Source organism: Marmota monax, unplaced genomic scaffold (genome assembly GCF_021218885.2).
Source record: "Marmota monax isolate L192 unplaced genomic scaffold, Marmota_monax_Labrador192_F-V1.1 WCK01_AAM20220418_F8-fsc00041, whole genome shotgun sequence".
NCBI lineage: Eukaryota > Metazoa > Chordata > Mammalia > Rodentia > Sciuridae > Marmota > Marmota monax.
This window is the reverse complement of record NW_026695238.1, coordinates 14,089,154-14,113,460: the sequence shown is the minus strand read 5'-3', so window position 1 is coordinate 14,113,460 and position 24,307 is coordinate 14,089,154. Positions and strand designations below refer to the sequence as shown.

The following is a 24,307-nucleotide window of genomic DNA, read 5'->3' as shown; positions in this document are numbered from 1 at the left end:
GTGTGGTCTGTTAATTCTGCCCCTTTTATTCAAAGAAGCCACACACCTCTGCCTTTAGTGAACTGAAACCAGGTGACTATGGAGTTGATGCAGAGAGTAACCTGATCAAATTAACAGATCCTGCCAGAATCCATCTCTGCAAGAAGTTACGTATGTTAGAGTAAGGAGGAACCCAGCCCCAGTCAACACTAAAAAGAAACTTTCTGGTAGAACAAAGAAATTCAAGGAAACAATGATATGAAAAATTAAGTCTGTCCTCTGGTTAATAATTAAGAAGTGATTTTAGGACTGGGGTTGTGGCTCAGTGGTAGAGCGCTCACCTAGCACATGTGAGGCCCTGGGTTCAATCCTCAGCACCACATAAAAATAAATAAAATGAAGGTATTGTGTCCAACTACAACTAAAAATAAATATTAAAAAAAAGTGATTTTAAATCCAAGTTATTTATGTCTTTATTTTTAAATAATAACATTTTAAAGCAGTACAATAGATTATATGCCATGAAAATTCAGTCTCTCTAGCCAAAAAAGAAATTTTTCTTAGGTTTAAAAGCCTCTTTTGGGGGCTGGGATTGTGGCTCAGCAGTAGAGCGCTCGCCTAGCACGGGCAGGACCCGGTTCAATCCTCAGCACCACATAAAAATAAAGGCATTGTGTTATGTCCATCTACACAAAAATAAATAATTTTTTTTAAAAAAGCCTCTTTTTGTTGTTGTTGTTTAATCTGAAAAGGGGCCTGGCATGATGGCACAGACCTGTAATCCCACCTACTTGGGAGACTGAGGCAAATTTAAGCCCAGCAGAGGCAACTGAGACCCTGCCTAAAATTTTTTTTTAAAGGACTAGGGATGTTGCTCAGTGGTAGAATGTTTGCCTGCCATGCACAAAGACCTGGGTTCAATCTTCAGCACCAGGTAACAAATAAATAAATATTTTTAAAATTATTTTTAAAATAAAGGGTCAGGCATAGTGGTGCATGCCTGTAATCCCAGTCGCTCCGCAGGCTGTGGCAGGAGGATCACAAATTCAAAGCCATCCTCAGCAATGGCAAGGTACTAAGCAACTCAATGAGACCCGGTCTCCAGATAAAATACAAAATAGACCTGGGGTTTAGCTCAGTGTCCATGTACCCCTGAGTTCAATCCCCAGTACCCCCAAAAAATTACATAAAGAAATGAATTATATATTAAAAAATAGGGAGTCTTTGCAGATGTTATGTAGAGGATAAGACAGTGACAGTGCCATTGATATCACTCTGCCATTTATGATTGACTCTGTTGTTGCAGTTTGCAGGTTTGGTCAAAAAAGGAAGAAGCAGACTTACTATAAAGGTTTCTGGACTTTTTTGTTACAATAGACTTTCCCTACTTTTTCTAGATTATAAAAAGGATCTCCCCAAGATTCCTGAGGCTTTTTTCTGGTTCTTTCTTTTTTCTTAATCTTTGACCTATCTGAAATACATTTTAGTGGACAGAGGTAGAGATTTAATTTTTCTAGATGTCAGTCCTTGATCCCAATGGTATTCAACAGTCCATCTTTATGCCACTGATTTAAAATGGCCCCACTTGGGGCTAGGGATGTGGCTCAAGCGGTAGCGCACTCGCCTGGCATGCGTGTGGCCCGGGTTCGATCCTCAGCACCACATACAAACAAAGATGTTGTGTCCGCCAAAAACTAAAAAAAAACAAAAATAAATACTAAAGTTCTCTCTCTCTCTTTAAAAAAAAATAAATAAAATAAAATGGCCCCACTGACATATGCTAAATTCCATATGATTTATTTTTCGAGGTAAACTTTATATTCTTTTCCATTGATCTGTCTAGTCATATCCAATCCTATATACACTACTCTATTCCAATTACTATTCATTTATAAGTTTTACTGTCTGAAAGGTTATTCTTTTTTTTTAAGAGAGAGAGAGAGAATTTTAATATTTATTTTTTAGTTTTTAGTGGAGACAACATCTTTGTTTGTATGTGGTGCTGAGGATCGAACCTGGGCGGTACGCATACCAGGCGAGCGTGCTACCGCTTGAGCCACATCCCCAGCCCTGAAAGGTTATTCTTAGTGTTGTTCTTTTCAGGATTTTCCTGGTGATTCTCATACTTCCCATAACTTTAGAATCAGCTTATCCATTTGTTTTTATCTTATAAGTTGTAGGTACTCTACTAATTTACAGATTAATATGGAATATTACATCTTTCTTACATTAAGATTTTTTTTGTGGGGGGGTACTGGGGGGGTTGAACTCAGGGGCATTCAACCACTGAGCCACATCCCCAACCCTATTTTGTATTTTATTTAGACACAGGGTCTTACTGAGTCACTAAGGGCCTTGCTAATTTGCTGAAGCTGGCTTTGAACTCAAGATCCTCCTGTCTCAGCCTCCAGAGCCGCTGGGAATACAGGCATGCTCTATCATACTCGGCCTCATATTGTTTTTTGATCTGAAAGTAGGATGTTTCCACATAAAAATTTCTTTGGGGAGATGGGGATATAGTTCCATGGTAGAATGCTTGTCTAGCATGCATGAGGTTGTAGGTTCAATTCCCAGCACTTAAAAAAAAAAAAAAAAGGTAGGGGGAAGAATATTTCTTTTGTGTTTCTCAATAGCATTTAACATTTTGTAATAGTTTACAATATCCTTACTGTTTGTTTCTTCCCAGGTGTTTTCTGTTGCCTTTGAAAATTTTTCATTCTAAATCTTTTATTTTCTGACTTATTAACATAAAAGATATTTATTACTTTTTTTTTTTTTTTTTGGTACCCAGGATTGAATTCGGGGACATTCAACCACTGAGCCACATACCCAGCTCTATTTTGTATTTTATTTAGAGACAGGGTCTCACTGAGTTGCTTAGCACCTCATTTTTACTGATACTGGCTTTGAATTTATGATCCTTCTGCCTCAGTCCCCCAAGCCACTGGGATTACAGGCATGGGCCACCACACCTAATTATTATTACTTTTGTATATTGATTTTTTAGCCAAGCAACCTTTATTATTATTTATGGTAGAATCTCATTTTATTCTTTTGGGTTTCCAGGTATGAAATCATATCACTTAGAAACAATAATAATTTTATTTATTTTTTCAACTTTTACATTTCTTATTCCTTTCTTTCGTAATTATATTGCCTAGTACCTCCAGAATAATATTAAATAACAGTGGAAGTTAGAAGGTGTCTTTGTCCTCCTGACTATAAAGGGAATGCTTCTAAAGCTTTCCCAGTTAGCATGAATCACAACTTATATATTTGCATCATTTTTTCTTATTACTAAACATCTCTTGAATCATTCTCTTAACACAAAGTGTTGTTTTCATATTCACAGAACACAAAAATCCCGTCTGTCGCAATATTCAAGTGTCTTTAGGTCTACCCATAAAACACAGGATATATAAGAGTGAGCAAGATAAGAGAAACCTGAACAGCTGAAGTAAAAGGATTAAGTTGTATTTTACCTGTGAATCTCTTTTATGAGCAATCAACTTCCCTAAAAGTGGGAGCATATGACTGAAATCAGAACTGTTATTGGTTTGAACAGTTCAGTTTAGAAAACTGCTTAAGACTTAGTTTTTCTGGATCTTTTTGTGAATAATTTGTTCATTAAGAATAAAATACAGGGGCTGGGGTTGTGGCTCAGTGGTAGAGTACTCATCTATTATGTGTGAGGCACTGGTTCAATCCTCAGCACCACATAAAAATAAATAAAAATAAAATAAAGCTATTGTGTCCATCTACAATTAAAAAACATTTTGGGAAGAAAAAAAAAAGAACAAAACACAGACTGGGGGTATAGGTTCAAGGTAGAGCACTTGCCTAGCATGTATAAGGTCCTGAGTTTGATCCCTAGCATTGGAAAAAAGAAGAAAAAACAGTAATTTTTAAAGTTGCCATAGAAATGTCTTAGTAAGTTTGGGATGCTATAACAAAGTGCCTCTGGGTGGCTTATTGTATACAACAGAAACTTACAGTTTCACAGTTCTAGAGGCTGGAAGTGTGAGACAGGGTGCCACATGGTCAGGTTCTGGTGAAGCCATCTTCCAGGGTGCAGACTGCCCTCTTCTCTTGGTATCCTGGCAGTGGAGAGGGAGGGAAAGAGCCGTCTACCCTCGTGACCTAGTCATTTCCCAAAGTCCCCATCTTCTAAAACCATCACATTGAGGATCAGGATTTCAATATTTGAATTGAAGAGGGACGCAAGTATTTAATCCATTGCAGGAAATAAAGGTGAATTTCAGTCTTTGGAGGAAAGGATAAGAATGGCATAGCAGAGCAAGAAGAACCTTGTTGTTTTATCATTGCTTTATTTCTCATCACAGGGAGGAAGGGTAAGGGGGACCGCAAGAGACTTGGGCTTCAATCTGACCATTATTGTAGTTCCTGGTCCACAACTTCTACCTGCGCAACTTTGACCAAGGCACTTGACCATTCTCTGTATTACCTGTGAAGTCTCATCAAACAATGAGAAATTTTCTTAGGATCAATTTTTGCTGCATAGCATTAAAGGTATTCTTCTACAAAAAAAAAAAAAAAAAAAAGACAAAAGACCCTCTTCTCTCAAAAGAGATGTGATGTATTCGAGAAATTTTCTTAGGATGATATGGCTGGCTTTGCCCTGGAACTGGTACCTCTGGGACAATTGCTGTGTTGTTGGTCCTGCCATTTGCTTTTGTCATGATTGCCTCCACAGGGGTCCTCTAAGGTAAGGAAATCTTTTTTTCTGTGTCTTCAATCAGTTTTGTCCTCAATCAGCTTGGCCTTGTAGTTATCATAACACTTGAATAGATCCCCAAAGACAACTCACGTCTTTTGATTTTGCTGTCTCCTCCTGTGAAAGGTTTCCAAATCTAACTGAGAGCACAGGCTTTTCCCTGTGCCCCAGTGACAGTGGGGGTGGGAAGGAGCGTCAAGCAGGAAGGGAGACTAGAGATGTTAGAGCCACAAAGAACTTGAAATGGCAAATTAAGAAAATAGGACTTGGGGCTGGGGTTGTGGCACAGAGGTAGAGCGCTCACCCAGCATGCGTGAGGCACTGGATTCAATTCTCAGCACCAGATAAAAATAAATATATTGTGTCCACTTTTAACTAAAAAATAAATATTAAAAAAAAGAAGAGGTGGGTGGGGCTGTAGCTCAGGGGCAGAGTGCTTGTCTAGCATGCGTGAGGCACTGGGTTCAATCCTCAGCACCACATAAAAATAAATAAATAAAATAAAGACAACTACAAAAAAATTAAAAAAGAAAAAGATAGGACTTGGGGTTGGGTTTGTGGTTCAGTGATAGAGCTCTTGCCTAGCATGTGTGAGGCACTGGGTTTGAACCATAGCACCACATAAAAATAAATAAATAAAATAAAGGTATTGTGTCCATCTACAACTAAAAATAAATAAATAAGTAAATAAATAAATAAATAGGGCTTTCATCTTAAACAGTGAAAAACTATTGGAGGTTTTGAACAGGCAGTGTTGATCTGAAAGCTAGGCAGGTAGTACTTAGATTTTATTACCCATAAAAATCTCTTTTTGAAGAGGAGCATTCCCAGCCTTCACACTTAGATTCTGATCACCTAGGTTTGAGATGAGGTCTGGGAAGCAATATTTTTAACAAGGGCATGGAACCATACTTTGAGAAACAATGGACTAACAACTAAAGGAGAAATATTAAGCAGCTGTTATACCAACAGTATAAAAGAGAATAAAGGGAATGGATGTAGCTCAAGGGAGAAAATTGCCTATGCTACACACACACACATACATACACACACACACACATATCTTAAGAGCACTAATTTAGCAACACATGCAATAGTAGAACATAGTCATTGTTTTCTAATAATTTTTCCAGAAATAATCCATCCTACTCCTAATCTTGTCCTGAGTTCTGCTGGTAAAGTAAAAAATTAGAAGGAATTAAAATTAGGTTTTATTTAAAATGCTAAAACTAAGGGAGCCATTCCCTTCCTTTAATCTCTTTCTAGGTTAAGCTACTCAAATTAATCCATGCCTGTACTCCCAGTACCTTGGGAAGCAGAAGCAGAAATATTTTTTTATATGTGTATTTATTTAGTTAGTTATTGGCGGACACAACATCTTTGTTTGTATGTGGTGCTGAGGATCGAACCCGGGCCGCACACATGACAGGGAGCGCGCTACCACTTGAGCCACATCCCCAGCCCTGGAGGCAGAAATATTGCAAGTTCGAGGCTAGCCTGAGTACCTTAATGAGACCCTGTCTCAAAATTTAAAAAAAATTCTGGGGAAACTTTTGCAAATTTCCTGGACCTCTTTCTTCCTTTTTTTCTTTTCCTTTTCTTTTTAAAAATTATTCCTGGGCTGGGGATGTGGCTCAAGCTGTAGCGCGCTCGCCTGGCATGCGTGCGGCCCGGGTTCGATACTCAGCACCACATATAAACAAAGATGTTGTGTCCACCGATAACTAAAAAATAAATATTTGAAAAAAAATTATTCCTATTACTGGGGATTAAACCCAGGGGCACTCTACCACTAAGCTGTACCCCCAGCCCTTTTTATTTTTTGAAACGGGGTCTCACTAACATGCCCAGGCTGACCTCAAACTTGTGATCCTCCTGTCTCAGCCTCCTGAGGAGCTGGGACCATAGGCATGAGTCACCACACCGGTTGCTTCTTGTTCCCTTGCATCTTGGCCCTGTCTTGGTTTTCAGTTGTATGTGGGCATTTCTTGGTGTATCTTTTTCTCAATGTCTTTTTCCCACCTCATCGCTCCCTTCTTATGTCTTTCTCTTCCTGTGTTTCTTTCTTCTATCCCCTCTTTGCCATCCCATTCCCTCACTCTCTCTGCTGTCTTCCCTTAAAATAATTTCTCTCATTTTTCCTTCCTCCTTTAACTCACCAGTGAGGTGCTAGCTCTGTTTATAATGTAAAAATTGATATTGAGCCAGGTGCAATGGCACACACCTGTAATCCCAGCAGCTCAGGAGGCTGAGACAGGAGGATCTTGAGTTTAAAGCCAGCCTCAGCAACTTAACAAGGCCCTAAGTAACTTAGTGAGACCCTGTCTCTATGTAAAATACAAAAAGGGGCTGGGGAGGCCAAGGTTGTGGCTCTGTGGTAGAGCACTTGCCTAGTGCCACCCTCCTCCTTCACTGCCTTCTATACCTCATATCTATCTGTCCTCAGCTCCTGCACTGGCTATACTGCATCACACCAGGGCACATATGTTCTTCTACATAAGAGAACTTAGCTTACCTTTCCTTTGAGCCAAGGGCCTCCAGTTCTTCTATGATGTTTATAGAATGTTCACTTCCTTTCTCATCTTTCCTGAGATTCAACACTTTGCAAACTATTGATTTTGCTCTGGAGCTGGGGATTAAACCCAGGGGCACTCTACCACTAAGCTGCACCTTATTTTAAAGATGCTCACATCTATAATCCAAGTAATTCGGGAGACTGGGGCAGGGGGATTGGAAATTCAAGGCCACCCTTGGCAATTTAGGGAAACCCTGTCTCAGAATTAAAAAAAAAAAAGTCTGGGGATACAGCTCAGTGGTAGAGCATCCCTGGAATCAATCCCCAGTGTCAAAAAAGAGAGAGAGAGAGATGAGAGAGAGAGAGAGAGAGAGAGAGAGAGAGACGCTCTTATTTGTACATATGAGAATTTTTTTTATTCTGCCTGGTTCCAAATAAGAAGGTCCCAGTGCCAGAGAGATAGCTCTCCTCCAAGCAGGAGGCTTCCTGTAGTACAGGAGGGCCCTCTGTGCTCATCCAGCATACAAATCGCCTGGGAGCTTTCAAATGAGAAAAGACCTGGGTGACCCAGAGGGTGGTATTTATAAATAGTACTCCAGCCCTCACCTCCCTTAAAGCCTGTCTACCTAATCCTCCTCTCTCAAGATTGGAAGAGACTTGACCTTTGAGTCTTAAAACTCAGGCTCCTTTCTCTGAAAAATATGGTTAGCAAGAAGCTGTTAAGACAAAAATGTTTCAGCCAAATGATGACCAGTCATCAAAACTCACCTTTCTATTATTTTTAGCCAAATGTTTCTTCTTTTGAGGATCAGCTGTTCTTTTTATTATTTTAAGACAACTTATCTTGATAATTTTTATTTGCTATAGGCTATTATGAATTTGCATTTTATAATTTATAAATCAGTTCCCCATATTCATCCCCATGAACTAAGAGCCTTCCTTTTCTTCCTTCTTTCTTTTCTCGGAGCTGGGGTGGGACCCAGGGTCTTGCAAAAAAAGAACCCAGGCTGATCTCAAACTTGTAATCCTCCTGCCTCGGCCTTCCAAGTAGCTGGTATTACAGGTGAGTACCACCACACTGAGCCTCAGAAAGGAATGATTTTTTTTTTCGTATTTTTTACTGGTACATTATAATTATACACCATGGTGAAATTTATTGTTACCTGCATACAATATAATTTAGACAATATCATACCCCTACATTTCCCCTTTCCCTCCTCTCTTCCCTCTCTCTGGTCCCTAGAAGTGGGTAATTCTTGAACTAGCCAGAGATTTTTTTAAATAAAAGATAATCAATTATATCTTTAACTTGATTACTTATAAAGAGAAGAGCACTGGGCTGTGGAGACTAACAGTGTATTTTTAGCTGATTCTCTCCCTTAGTCTGAAATGGAGAAACATCAAATTCACTCTTCACTGAATGTCAGATAAAAGACTAACTTAAAACTTTTAGGATTTACTAGACAGATGGAAAAGTGATCTCTGGTCTCAGGCTTTTCTTATTGACTTGGGTCAGTGTTTTCTGGAAGCTGCTGGGTCTGATCTAGGAAACCCCTTCTCCAAGGTGTTTCTCACATTAGTTTTACTAGAATGCCCCTCCTGCCTGTGAGTCTGGAACTGTAGGAGTAATTCCCATTTTGTTTAGTTTTGTTGTTTAATTTTAAGAAGTCTTATGCCCATATCACTGTATTGGGTACATGGGATGCTCTCTGTTATGTCAGAATGAGAAGTCTCTCCTGAGTTGTCTGAATAAGGACTGTTTCTTCTGGAAACCTTGGGCTTACGTGTCTAGGACATGTCTGTTAGATCTGAACTCGGAATAAGTTGACAGGACAATATTATCTGTTGTTTTCCCCACTCCAGTTGGAGAAGCTTCTCTTAATATACAGAAACCCCAGGACTGGTAGGCAGATTTGTAGTACTTGGAATTGTGAGACATGACCTAAGCAGGATCATATATTTTTTAGTTGCCTTTGAATTTAGTTGTAGAAAAAAAGAGGGGGAGTGTGGCTCAGTGGCAGAGCACTTGCCTAGCATGCAAGAGGCCTAGCAAGAGAAAGAAAAGGTGGAGTTTGGAAATATGAAGCGGAGAAGGCCAACCAGCTATGGGTAGAGGATCTTCAGTGCCTAGAGACCTGGTGAACACACAGGAGAGTTGATTAGGACCTGCACCCCCAAGAGGAGAAATATGCAGTCAAGTTGAGGGCACAGGAAGCTAGAGTCCTCATCTCATTCCAGGTGCTCTGCTGGACAGCCCTTTGTTATCCCTTGTGATTCTCCTATATGACAGCAAAACTTAGAAGGAATCTCTCCAGAGGGTTAAATGTAGTGCCAGTGCACATGAGATGTGCGTCAGCTGTGTTGGGCTGGGCTCTCCACTGCCAGCCAGCCAAACAATGAGAAAATGTGCCAAGGGTATCTGGGGCTTTTGGAACTGCTTGGAAAGGCCACAGAGCAGAAAGGGCAAGTTGGCTGCCTCTCACTCCACATGGAAGACTCCCAAATTCTTGTATGACTCCAGAACTGGACACCCCAGGCGTACAAGACTAGGCCTCACACTGTCTCTAGTTGCACCAGGGTGAAAAGAGAAGGATCTGCCCTCCTACCTGCCACAGTGACGTGTAGTCTCTGCCTCCCCCAGGGAGAGAGACAACAGGGTCCTGTGGGAAGAGGGTTGAGCTGCTGAATAGCAAAGAAAAACTATATCAATATGTGAACAGTATTTAGTTGGCACTCAATCTACAAAATTTACAAACATTAGCCATCTTTCACAGATTTGGCCTTTAATCTTGGAAAATACTTCTTTATCTTTTTTTTAAAGAGAAAAGACATGATTTATTTTCTTGTTTACCTATTTTGTTGTTTTTAAACAAAAAAGCTTGAGACTATCTTTGGGAGAGGGGATGGTTGGGAGGGTGCTGGGATTGAACCCAGTAGTTTTTTGGGGGGAGGGGATGTACTGGGGATTGAACTCAGGGGCACTCGACCACTGAACCACATCCCCAGCCCTATTTTGTATTTTATTTAGAGACAGGATCTCAGTGATTTACTTAGCCCCTCACAGTTGCTGAAGCTGGCTATGAACTCAAGATCCTCCTGTCTCAGTCTCCTGAGCTATGAGTATTATAGGCATGTGTCACCGTACCCAGCATGAACCCAGTAGCTTTACCACCCCTACCCCTTTTTACTTTTTGAGACAAGGTCTTGCTAAGTTGCCCAGTCTGGCCTTGAACTTGCCAGATACATTCTTTTTAAGCTTACTCTTTATTTTTATAAAGTCATATGTATCTACCATTCAAAGAGTCAGTTCACCAAGTTTCTAATGAAGAACAATATGCTCTGTCCTCATACCCTATTTTCTACTCCCCAGAAAAGACTATTTTTCATTCTTCTTAGCTGATTTATTTGGTGTTTATCTTGGTATTTCTAAAAAGCACCCTGTGGCTACACTCTAGTGTTTCAGTTTTAAGTATTATTTATTGATTTTCTGCTATTGAAAATGATGGTTTTGTTGTTTATCCACACTTCATTCCTGCATGCCTTCCTGTTCTGTGACTTCCCAGAAAAAACCATACTGAAGCTGTAGTCTGTTTTTTTTTTTTTTTGTGTGTGTGTGTGTGTTGTTGTTTGTTTGTTTGTTTGTTTTGGTTGTTAAGGTAGTGGTAGTAGTGGTGATACTGCAGATTGAACCCAGGGCAGCTCTATCACAGAACTACATTCCTAACCCTTTTATTTTTTATTTTGAGGACAGGGTCTCACTAACTTGTAGAGGCTAACCTCAAACTTGCAATCTTCCTGAGCTGCTGGGATTACTGCATGCACTACTGTAGTCCATTTTGATCATAATGACTGTGTCAACACTATTTACAGTGAAGCCACGTAGTGTCCCATGACTACTCTTTCCTTCTAATACAACCTTTGGCTTTTCCCTGATATCAGTAATTGTATTGTTTTGTGATTCATTTGTTTAGGTGTCCTGTATTATATACTAATTTGACCCCAGACTCCCCTAATTATGTGGATCTCCTTTCTGTATAAATGCATTGGGTATTCTGTGAAGTTCACCTTATGGAGAGAAAGCCTGTCTCTTGCTTCTGCCCTGCTCTCTTCTACTCCTAGGCCAGGCACTCAAGATTTCTTGTCTTGGGACCTTCAGCACCACCACTCCAGTTCTCATGCCTGCCTCTTGTGTTAGAGCTCTTCCTTCTAACTTTGATTTTCTGGGGTTGTTTGTTTGTTTGTTTGTTTGTTTTGTACTGGGGATGAAGCCCAGGGGTGCTTAAACACTGAGCCATATCCCAGCCCCTTTTTATACAGAAACAGGGTCTTGCCAAGTTACTTAAAGCCTCTCTAAGTTGCTGAGGCTGGCTTTGAACTTGAGATCCTCCTGCCTCAGCCTCCCGAGCCACTGAGATTACAAACATGAGCAACTGTACCAGGTTCCCTGTTGTTTTGGTAGAGGTTGTTATTGTCAGTTTATTGAAAAATTAAACAATATTTTCAGTTTGTATCAAAAATTGTTTCCCTGAGAATATTAAAGGCACTGCTCAAATTTTCTCTCATCCTCCATGGTTCCTGTTGAAAAGTCTGATTCATTCTGATTTTTTTTTTCTTTTCCCATTATGATTTTGATCCTTTACATGACAATTTCTTTTTCCTTTGGAAGAAAACTTCTCTTTATCTTTGATATTCTGCACATTCACTAAGATGGGACTCGGACATTTGTAGAACACTTACAATCTGGGAAGTTTTCTTGAATTGATGTATTGATGACCTCCCTGCCCGCTTCTCTCTGCTTTGTTTTTCTAAAACTCCTGTTAGTTAATAATTGGACCTTTTAGATGCCCACTTTTTGCATATCTACTCTTTTCTCTCCTTGTATTTTTCTTTCTTTTTCTGAGAGCTTCCTTCTGCTTTATCTTCTAACCCTTGCATTGAGTTATGTGGTTCCTCCATGAAAATATGTTTTTCTAGAGGATATTTTTTTCCCAAACATATTTTTTTAATTAGAACAGGAATCGCTTTAATAAATTTTGTGTATTTTATTCTTTTTTAGTTTATTTTTGTTTTTTATTTATTGTTTTAATTTTATTTTAATTAGGTATATGATAGCAGAATGCATTTTGATTCATTGTACACAACTGCAGCACAACTTTACATTCTATGATTATACATGATGTAGCGTCACTCCATACGTGCAGTCATATATGTGCCTAGTAGGGTAATAATGTCCATCTCATCCCACCATCTTTCCTACCCCTATGCTCCCTCCCTACCCCTCCCTACCCTTTGCCCCATCAAATTTCCTCCATTTTTCCCATGTTCCCCCCATTATGGATCAGTATCCACTCATCAGAGAAAACATTTGGCCTTTGGTTTTTTGGGATTGGCTCACTTCATTTAGCATGATATTCTCCAACTCCATCCATTTACCGCAAATACTATAATTTCATTCTCTTTTAATGCTGAGTAATATTTCATTATATATATATATATATATATATATATATATATATATATATCACAGTTTCTTTTAGAGAGAGAGAATTTTAATATTTTTTTTTTAAGTTTTTCGGCAGACACAACATCTTTATTTATATGTGGTGCTGAGGATCGAACCCGGGCCGCATGCATGCCAGGCGAGCGAGCTACCGCTTGAGCCACATCCCCAGCCCTCTCACAGTTTCTTAATCCATTCATCTATTGAAGAACATATAGATTGCTTCCACAGTTTAGCTATTGTGAATTGAGCTGCTATAAACATTGATATGGCTGCATTACTATAGTATGCTGATTTTAAGTCCTTTGGGTGTAGACTGAGAAGTGGCAAAGCTGGGTCAAATGGTGGTTCCATTCCAAGTTTTCTAAGAAATCGACATACTGCTTCCCAGATTGGTTGCACCAGTTTACAGTCCCACCAGCAATGAATGAGTGTACCTTTTCCCCTATGCTGAACATTTTTTCATATATTTGTTGATCAAATGTATATCTTCTTCTGAGAAGTGCCTTCAGCTCCTTAGCCCATTTATTGATTGGGTTGTTTATTTTTTTTGGTGTTAAGTTTTTTGAGTTCTTCATATATCCTGGCGATTAGGGCTCTATCTGATGTGCATGTGGCAAAATTTTGCTCCCAAAAGGTAGGCTCTCTCTTCACTTCATTGGTTGTTTCTTTTGCTGAAAAGCAGCTTTTTAGTTTGAGTCCATCTCATTTATTAATTCTTGATTTTATTTCTTGCGCTTTAGAAGTCTTGTTAAGGAAGTTGGGGCCTAATCTGATGTGATGAAGATTTAGGCTGCCTTTTCCTCTATTAGGCACAGGGTCTCGGGTCTAATTCCTAGGTCCTTGATCCACTTTGAGATTTGGGATTTGTGCATGGTGAGAGATAAGGGTTTATTTTCATTTTGCTGCATATGGATTCCCAGTTCTCCCAGCACCATTTGTTGAAGAGGCTATCTTTTCTCAGGATGTATTTTTGAATTGGCATTATTTGACTCATTTGTTTTGCCAAATGATACAAGAACTAGAAAATATAAATACTTAGGTTAGAAGATTTTTTGGACTGAGAGTATACTAGCCTCATATATTGTAACCTTGAGCCAGAGAAAATCACCAAAAATATACACAATCACTTATATATACATCTAGTGCCTATAAGGTTATGCCTTGCCACTTCCTGCCCCCCTTGGTACTGGGGATTCCAGAAGCGCTGAATCACATCCCCAGCCTGTTTCATTTTTTATTTTCAGTCAGGGTTTCACTCAGTTGCTTAGAGCCTTGTTAATTTGCAGAGACTGGCCTCAAATTTTGATGCCTCCCAAGTCACTGAGATTATAAGTGTGCATCACCACACCCATCTTTAATACTCCTCTTAAAAGTTTGCATCTGAAAAAATAAAAATAGTGATGGCGAACCAGGAAAACATTTTAAAAGTTTCCATTTGTCTATATTCTCTTTTTTCCTTTAAATTGCTTTTTTCTTTGTTCTGGTTCGTTTTTTTTTCAGAGTAAATGCCTTCTTGAATTTCTGGTGATATTTCACTATCTTCTCATTTTTAAAAGCAGGACTGGGGCAGTAGCTCAGCTATAGAACACTTGCCTAGTATGTATAAGGCCTGGATTCAAAAAAAAGCAGATCTTCTGTGCTTATGATTGAAGCTTATGCACCATGATTTTTACTTTAGGGGGATCCACATGTGTCATTTCCTTCAGGGACCTCTGATATATGTTCTTCTAGGTCTTTTGGGTAATCATATTCAGTTGGTAAATTGTAAATTTTTTGATGTTGATTTTCTGTCCCTTTCTTGGAATTTCTAGGTGCGTGCAGTCTTTGGATTCTTATATTGTACATAAAAACATCTCCTGTAGGTCTCTGCGCCTTCTTTTAAACATCTTTTGGACTCTGCATAGTCATTTCAACTTTCATGGCACTTAGCAGTTTGGGAAACTTGCTAAAAAACTAAACAAGAAAGTAGAAGCAAATACGTGATCCATAGAGTATAAAATTGGAGTCACTTTCAGAGCCTTATTTTTCCTTAATTATATTTGATCAGAAATTGGATGAACCTTCGGGATGCTGAGACAGGGAAAATACTCTGGCAAGGAACAGAAGACCTGTCTGTCCCTGGTGTGGAGCATGAAGGTACTTTCTAATACCTGTGTTCACAGGGCTGTAGTCAATACCAGAACCAGCCCTGGGCATCAGGAAGCTAAGTAAATGCATACCTAATAAGTGTGTGAGCCCTGATAGCATAACATGCAAATCCACATGTTGCTGGCATTTTTTGTTCCTTTCTTATATATTTTTTTCCACTTCCCATTTTGTGTTGAAGTTTTAGCATTAGAATAAACCTAAAGATATGAACTAAGATCTCAACTTTTTTTCCAAAAGAAAATTTGCATTTTTTAATCTCCCTGAAGTAAAAGAGAAAGCAGAGTTAAAATTGAGAGTAGAGGGGCTGTGGCTGTGGCTCAGCAGTATAGCGTTCGCCTAGCATGTGCGAAGCACTAGGTTCAATCCTCAGCACCACATAAAAAATAAAATAAAGGTATTGTGTCCAACTGCAACTAAAAAAAAAAAAATTGAGATTAGAGTCAGGCACAATGGCACACACCTGTAATCCCAGCTACTCAAGAGGATGAGACAGGAGCATCGCAAGGTGGAGGCCAGCCTCAACAATTTAGTAAGACCCTGTCTTAAAAAGGGCTAGGGATGTATCTTAGTGCTAAAGCTCTTGTCTAGTATGCATAAGGCTGGGTTCAATCCCAGTTATACAACAACAACAAAGTACTAAAAGAATAAAAAGAGGGTACCCATGCAGCCCTGTGCCTGGTGAAGGCAGCTACACAAGGCCCTTAGAGGCACCAAATCTGGTATTCCTTGAAGATCTTTCAGGTACAGTGGGTGCATTCGAGCTCTCTCCCTTCAACTGAAGTTTCATGCAGTTACAGGGGCATTATCTGAATTTAATATATTTAACAAGTTTCCTAAATCATCAGTAACAAGTTCCCAGAAACTTGAGGCATCATTGTCATATGGTTTTATGTAGAATGGATCCAACATTTCTATTTCTTTTATCAGCTCGTGTTCCCAAGAAAATCCTCAAGTGCAAGGCAGTGTCTCGAGAATTGAACTTTTCTTCAGCAGAGCAAATGGAAAAATTCCGTCTGGAACAAAAAGTTTACTTCAAAGGGCAATGTCTAGAAGGTATTCTGCTGCCTACATGAAATCAGGGCTTAGATGGAATTGGGACAAAAAGGAAAGGAGTGTTTTGAAAACATTGATTTTTCAACTTAGTTTGTAGTAGGATTTTTACTCGATCTTCAAAATCGGGGACCCCGAGTGAAAATAAACCTAAAACAAGTCTGGCTATGATAAGGGGCTTCAGGGTCCCTGACACTGAGAGTCTGGGCATTGGTGCCTGGCTTAGCACTGATATGATATTGTGACATAGTCGTGGAAAAAGCAGCTGTGCTCAGGTCTAGTGCAGTGCTGTACATAATAGTGCCATAAGTAAGATTCAACTGCAAGGGCACCCTGCATTGAGTTCTCCCCATAAAGCCTAAGAGGGCATTAGGCACCTTAGCACTAAAGTTCTGAGTAAGAAAGTCTACCTCTTTGGGCTGGGGATGTGGCTCAAGCGGTAGCACGCTCGCCTGGCATACGTGCGGCCCGGGTTCGATCCTCACCACCACATACAAACAAAGATGTTGTGTCTGCCGAAAATAAATATTAAAAAAAAAAAAATCTCAAAAAAAAGAAAGAAAGTCTACCTCTGTTTTAGTTCACATCCAGTCTGCTTCTAAGAAAATGTTGCTTACCCTGTGCCCTGCTTACTGGTCCTCCTTTGCTAAGCCACAAGAAGCAAGCCTCTGGCACTACTCAGAGGACCACCTGAGGGGACTTCCTCATCCTTTCTTATGCCTCTAGGGTCTGGAAAGTTTCTGATCACTAACTTCAGTAGTTCTGGAGTAAAAAGAGGTCACCTCTAAAGGGAGGCAAAGAGCCTGGTAACTTTATATGGGGGCACTGCTCACCAGCTTTTCCTTCTTCCCTCAGAATGGTTCTTCGAATTTGGCTTTGTGATCCCTAACTCCACAAATACCTGGCAGTCCTTGATAGAGGCAGCACCTGAGTCCCAGATGATGCCAGCCAGCGTCCTAACGTGAGTGAGGTCCCAGGAAACTGCAAAGTGTATCTCAAAGCAGGCATTCCAGGCCCAGGGAGCACCTGATCCTGGTCAAGGGGGCAGAGAACTAGGTTGAGAAATAAGGGTAAAGGAGTATCCAGGGATGTCTTAATTTACAGGTTACTGACTTTTGTTCTATAAAAAAGATAGTGTGGCCAGGCGTGGTGGCGCATACCTGTAATCCCTGTGGCTTTGGAGACTGAGAGGAAGATCACAAGTTCAAAGCCAGCCAGAGCAAAAGCGAGGCACTAAGCAACTCAAGTGAGACCCTGTCTCTAAATAAAATACAAAGTTGGGCTGGGGATGTGGCTCAGTGGTCGAGTACCCCTGAGTTCAATCCCTAGAACCCCCCAAAAAATAAACAAATAAATAAGATAGTGTGATAAGAGCAGAAAGAATAAAAAACTTTGGGTTGTGGCTCAGTGGTAGAGTGCTTGACTAGCACATGTGAGGCCCTGGGTTCAATCTTCAGCACCACTAAAAATAAATAAAATAAAATAAAGGTGTTGTGTCCATCTAAAATGAAAAAAAAATTTAAAGAATCAAAACCTTTTGGTTAGACCACATTTTAAATTCCTGATTTAGGAGGCTGGGGATATAGCTCAGTTGGCAAAGTGCTTGCCTTGCATGCACAAGGGTTCAATCCCCAGCACCACAAAAAGAAAAAAAAAGTTCCTGATTCATACTAGGTGTAGCAGTACAACACACCTGTAATCCCAGCCGTTTGGAAGGCTGAAACAAGAGAGTCACAAGTTCACGGCCACCTAGGCCACTTAGTGAGTCTGAAGGGCTGGGGGTGTTGCAAGTAGTAAAGCATTCCTGGGTACAATCCCAAGTACCCACCCACCCCCCAAAAAAAGAAAAAAACCTCCTGATTCACCCTAACTTCCTGTCATCTTGGGTAATAATGTATGTTACTTCTCTAAGCCTTAGTCTTTCATCTCTAAACAAAGAATGAATAGTTCTTTCTCACAGAAGCATTGTGAAGATAAAATGAGATGATGTGCAAGGGAACCGGCATGTAATAGATATCAAATCTAGCTACCTCACTCCCTGTCCTAATTGCCATCCTTCTGGTATCTCTAGGCTTTATTTTATCACCTTAACAGAATCTGCCAAACTCTAAGTCCTGACTTAGAGGATATGTTTGGTTACAGGTTTCCAGTGACTAGCTTCTGATTTAATAGCTATGCTTCTGCACAAAGTTCATTTGTCCTTTGCCCCAAAACACCATCAGTTACTGCCCACCTACCATTTTCTCTTGGGAAAATATATTAGTCTTTCAAATGTTTTATCTCTGCTGAAGGTATAGCTCAGTGGGAAGGAGCTTCCTAGCATATACAAAGCCCTGGGTTTGATCCCCAGCACTGCTGGGGATGTTTTAGTAATAGTGACTTCTAAAGAGTTAGTCCTGCTGGGTGCAGTAGCACATGCCTTCAATCCCAGCTACTTGGGAGGCTGAGGCAGGATTGCAAATTCAAGACCAGCCTGGGCAACTTAACAAAACCCTGTCTCAGAATAAAAAATAAAAAGGACTGGCGATGTAGCTCAGTGTTAGATCACCCGTGGGTTCAACCCCTAATTCTATGGGGGAATAAAAAGACTACCACAGATAATTGTGTACTATCAGATCATCTCTTTCAACAGGTCCTTTATAAAAGCCACATTAAATATGTAAATAGAGGTTATTTACTTTTGAGTTTTTAATAGTCTTTTTTCTTTCATAGTTTTTTATTACAGTAGTACCTTTTTATGTTTTAATTTTTTTGTAGTTGTAGATGGATACAATACCTTTATTTTATTTGTTAATTTTTTTAAAAAATATTTATTTTTTAGTTGTAGTTGGACACAATACATTTATTTTATTTGTTTATTTTTATGTGGTGCTAAGGATCAAGCCCAGGGCCTCACATATGCTAGGCGAGCACTCTACCACTGAGCTACAACCTCAGCCTTATTTGTTCATTTTTAAGTGTGCCAGAGATTGAACCCAGTGTCTCATGCGTGCTAGGTAAGCACTCTACCACTGAGCCACAACCCCAGTCCCCTTTTTTGTTTGTGTATGGGGATGGCACCTAGGGCCTCACACATGCCAGGCAGAGGCTCTACCACTGAGCTACACCCTAGCCCAGTAGAGTTTTAGTACTTTATTTACCTTTTTTATAATTGATCACCAGTAGAAATGTATCTCCTGGTTATTAATTACCCTGAAAAAATACAAGGTAGAAGAGGAGGACATTGTTTTAAATTTGATTAATCTTTGTTTAACTTCTTGGCCAGATCTGGTTTCTTTCAGGTACTAAAGCCAGCCAATCTAGTGGAGTATGTGATGTCTTACTTTTTAGAGCCTCCCAAAATAGTAGTTAACTTTTGAGAGCCCCCCCCAAAAAAAAAAAAAAAAAAAAAACAATTGCCTTTCACTCAGCTTAAGTGATTTGGTAAGGTCACAGTCTCTCCTACTTTACAAACAAATGGGGGCACTGAGATAGCCACCCAGAAAAATAAAATCTCATCCTCACAATAAAGGTACATGATTTAAGGGTCTTTGACTATAAGCCAATGGAACAGGCTCTGGCTAATAGAACAGAGTTGAAGGAGCCAGGGAGAAACCTGGACAGCTTAGAAGATGCAGGGGTAGGAGTCTGTGGATGGCTTCCTCCAGGAGCAACCAGAGGAAGGATCCTGCTCAGGGGAGAGATTGATTGATCTGAGTTACATCCCATGGTCACCCCTCTGCAAGGTATAGGAGGAGCCACTGGTTTGATACCTGGACTAGAGGAAGGACGGTTCCCCAAATGAGAAGCAGAGTGCTGCTACTCAAAGTCAGGAGAATTGGTACAGGGCAAGCCAAACCTCAGCTATCCACTGCAGTAGGTATTATAGGAAAAGGTACCTCTCTCAAGGGCAGCTGCAGTCTGCAGGTGGCTATTTGTAATCCTGCCTCCATCTTGGTATCATGAGGTCCCTGGGCTCTGTAAGCAGCCTATGTGTAGAGCACTCTATGAAGGGTGTAAGAGTACACCAAGACAAGCTCTCATGTCCCATTTTTAACTCAATGGAGACAAACTAGTCACATAAGTATCATGTGAGACTTCTAACCCGTGTGGACTAGTATTCTAATGCCCCACGGTAAGGCTTTGACTGGTGCATGATCCCAGGGCCAGAGACCCCAGAAGGAAACCACCTATGGAAGCCAAGTCTTGTGCCTTGTCATGCTCATGCTTTCTCTTGCCCTCCCATTTCTCCTTCCTCACAGTGGGAATGTTATCATAGAAACAAAGTTTTTTGACGACGATCTTCTCGTAAGCACATCCAGAGTGAGACTTTTCTACGTTTGAGAGAAGAATGAGTGTGCACTTCAAGAATTTGGGTTTTGGGTAGGGAGGAGGAAACCGTTTACTTTTATCCTCCACATGTTTGATTTATGACACTTCACCCCTGATTCCCTTGACGCAGAGCCTGTCTGTGGCCACCAGGGGACCAGCTCCGTGTAGGTAACCAGATGGCTTTTTTCTCCCAAGCCCCCATCTTCCACTGACCAGATTAAACTCCAACCCCAGACCAAGGTAGGGGACTTGCCTGGACTCCTTCCTGGTGCAAGCAGGGAACAAACCAATGCCAGGAACTGATATTGCGGTCACCCATCCCACCTCCTCCTTGGACCCTGCAGGCTTCCTTTGCCCTTGGTTTTAGAAAAATTCATGTTCCTGACCCATGTTTAGTTTTTTCCTACCATTTCTATTTCATACATTCTCATACATTTAACTTGTAAAATAGACTGTGATATTATTACATAATGTAATTAAAACATGAATTAAAATATTCCTACAGTTTTAGCATGGCACTGCTTCCATCTCTCCTTTTTTCTGGAACATGATTTTGTACCACAGTGAGACAAAAGATATTTTATCAGTGATAGGATCTCAATTGTATTTTACTCCAGAGATTGACTGATCTGGTTCCGGAGAGCCTCGGTTGTTGCTTCCAAGGGTGTACATCAGAGGCAAAACAAGAAAACCATGGGGAAGCAGCTGGCTGGGGAGGCTGGGCCGCTGCAAGACCAGTAGAAGGAAGCTGGTGTGGGAGAGACATGATTTCAACAGCAGTGCTTTCAGGTCTGACAAGAGAGAACCAAAAAGCGTTCTCTTTTAGAAACTTACTTCTGAGCTGCTATCCCTGTCACTGTCCTTTATAAAATACCAGTGATTCAAAGTTTCTGGAGCTGGCGCAGTGGCGCATGCCTGCAATCCCAATGACTTGGGAGGCTGAGGTAGGATGATGACAAGTTCAAGGCCAGGCTCAGCAACTTAGACACTGTCTCAAAATAAAATAAAAAGGGCTGGGGTGTAGCTCAGTGGTAAAGTGCCCCTGAGTTCAATCCCCAGCACTGGGGAAAAAAAAAAAGTTTTCTATTACCAAAGAGGTAGGTCTGAGGCCATTACCTGGCTCTCTTTGCATCTGTGGGTGGCAAGGAAACTCAGCACTAGCACCATCTTTCAATGACAATTCTGTTCCTCATTAAATTAATCATTGTCTTCAAAAAGCTGTTCTTTAAATACCAAATATTGGGAAAAACAAGGTGGAAATGAGTTGAGGTTTCCTTTTGCTTTCTTTTTTTTTTTCAATACTTTTTAGTTGTAAATGGACACAATACCTTTATTTATTTATCTTTATGTGGTGCTAAGGATCGAACTCAGGGCCCCACACAAGCTAGGTGAGTGCTGTACCACTGAGCCACAACCCCAGCCCCTCTTTGTGCTTTCTTGAAATGCCATCTCTTTTCTCAGAGTGGGCTCATCGCCTCCCCTTTTTCTGAACTGTATTGTTTCCCAGAATTACCTCAGGAAATGCTCTCTGGAGACTAGACCCACTCTAGCGCAGAAAGAAGGCATTCCTAGAGAACACATCTCCACTCACTCACCTGGCCAAAACCGTTAGACTGTGCTAGCTGCTCTGAGGAAAACAGAAGGAATTATAACCCAGTCATTCTTAAAAGCCTTGCATCTTGGGCTGAGGATATGACTCAGTGGTTGAGCACTTGTCTGGCATGAGCAAGGCCCCAGAACCTCTTAAAAAAAGAGAGAGAGAGAGCATATGTATGAACCCCAGCATCTCTTTGGGATTGATACATATTCTCAGGAAAGAGTTATCATTTTATTATAAAACATACAATGCAAAACTTGTGCTTCAAGCTGGAAGGGAGGAGGCAGACTGCTGAACAATGGAAGGAGAAGGAGGGAGGTGGTGCAGGTCATAGGTGAACTCAGCAAAAGGAGAGATTATGGGTGCTTCGGACACTCGGCCACTTGCTGGGTCTCTATCAAGGGCAGCTCTTGTAGTTTGGTTGAAGGCTGGGATAGCTGCCTGAACACCTGGGTATTTTCTGGATATGTTGAAGGCCACAGAATGTTAATAGAAGGAGTGTATGAACCAGGGTATAACCACTGGTTCTCAAATACTGATGGGCATTTTCCCAGCCTCCAGAGATTCCATTTCCATAGATGGAGGGCCCAGAAACCTGCATGTAAAAACACCGCAGGGGCTGCTTATTGGTATGGCACGTACCTGAGCAAGTATGCTAATAAGTTGTACAGTATGTACCTATCATGCATAGGCCCCAAGTTCAACACCCAGCAAGAAAAAGAATAGAAGAAAAGAACCTTTGATCATTGCAGTATAGACAGTTTGCAGACCCATATTTTGGGAAGCGCTGGCATAGGCATTTAATAATTGCTAGAGACATAAATATGGCCCTGGTAGGGTATGAGAGGCTCCCAAAAGGGTTCAGCCATGTTCAGGCCACTCTTATAGGCCAATATATATATATATCAATAAGAGGCTGTGCTCGACACGGGCCTGGCTTCCCTGAGCTTTGTCTCTAGCAAGGGATATGACAAATAATTATCAAAAGTGCCCTAAGAGAAGTACAAGGTGGGGATCTAAAGGATGAAGAGATATGTTTTTTACAACATATATATGTGTGTCTATATAGATTTTTTTTAATTTTTAAGGTGCTAAGGATTGAATCCAAGGCCTCACACACAATCTACCACTGAGCTATACCCCCAGCCATAAATATATATATTGAACCCAGGGGCACTTCACAACTAAGCCACATCCCAGCCCTTTTTTATTATTATTATTATTATTATTATTATTATTATTATTATTATTTTGAGACAGGGTCTCGCTAAGTTGCAGAAGGCTGGTGTTACTTGTGACCCACCTGCCTCAGTTCCCCAAGTCTCTGGAATCACAAGTGTGTGCCACTGCACCTGGCTAGTCTTCATTTTTTTTTTTTTTTTTTTTGGTACCAGGGATTGAACTCAGGTACTCAACCACTGAGCCACATCCCCAGCTCTTTTTGTATTTTATTTAGAGACAGGGTCTCCCTGAATTGATCAGGGCCTCCTTAAGTTGCTGAGGCTGGCTTTGAACTCACTATCCTCCTGCCTCAGCCTCTCAAGCTGCTGGGATTACAGGTGTGCGCCACCATTTTATTCCCTCTCCCTGGTCTCTAAAACTTTTCAGATTTATTTTATTTGTTAATTTGGGGTTTTGTTTATTTGTTTGTTTATTTCAGTGCAGAGCCTCACACATCTAGGCAAGCAAGCATTCTATCACTGAGCTACGCCGCAGTCCTTGGATTTTTAAGTTATCATGTGTGAGGAATGTGCTGTTTGCCAAATCTTTAAATATTACACCTTCGCTCACGCATGTTTACTGAGCACTTTTTAATGTAGTAGACACTAAATAGATTAATATTTGTGGGACGGGATGAATGAACTACCTCCCTTCCAGTAGGTTCTAAGGAGAGGAGACACAAAAAAGAAATCAGAGCCTGGTATGGTGGCTCAGGCCTGAAAACCCCAGTGACTCAAGAAGCTGAGGCAGGAGGATCACAAGTTCAAGGCCAGTCTGGGCAGTTTAGAAAGACCCTGACTCAAAAAATAAAGGGCTGGAGATGTAGTTCAGTGGTAGAACACCCTGGGTCTAATCCCCAGTACTGAACAGGAAAAATGAAGGAAGGAAGAAATGAGATAGTGATCTGAGGAAGACTGGGAAGTGCAGTGGCCGCAGCAGTCAGCAGTGAGGGGTGGAGAGACCAGGCAATGCATGGCCTTTGACTCCCTAACCAAGATTGCCAAGGCCCCCGCAGGCTAGGAATATGGAAAGCTAGGCTTTAATCAGGGAAGGATTTGTAAAATCCCTAACATGCCAACCAGAGTAAGAACCAGATGTGCCACTCAGTTGTCTGTGAACTCCAGAAAACACAGGCTCTGGACAGGGAAGGCCCTGCCTTGTGGGTAGAAGGTGAAAGCCATGTGCCAAGCTGGTGTAGGATGGGGAGGAGAAAGGAGGGAGCCAGGTACTGACCCCCCCTCCTATTCT

The 24,307-nt window shown here is 40.8% G+C and overlaps 1 protein-coding gene across 1 annotated transcript in view; it reads left to right on the top strand.

The window, feature by feature from the left end:
- Nucleotides 1–20,756, top strand: part of Pde6d (phosphodiesterase 6D) — a 55,222-nt gene extending 34,466 nt beyond the window's left edge. Inside the window, exons 2-5 of the mRNA XM_046439654.2 lie at nt 14,780–14,868; nt 15,808–15,933; nt 16,786–16,891; nt 20,172–20,756. Of these exons, the coding sequence (XP_046295610.1) occupies nt 14,780–14,868; nt 15,808–15,933; nt 16,786–16,891; nt 20,172–20,253 (403 nt within the window). The 3' untranslated portion in view covers nt 20,254–20,756. The remainder of the gene's footprint in view (nt 1–14,779; nt 14,869–15,807; nt 15,934–16,785; nt 16,892–20,171) is intronic.
- The last annotated feature ends 3,551 nt before the right edge of the window (nt 20,757–24,307 follow it).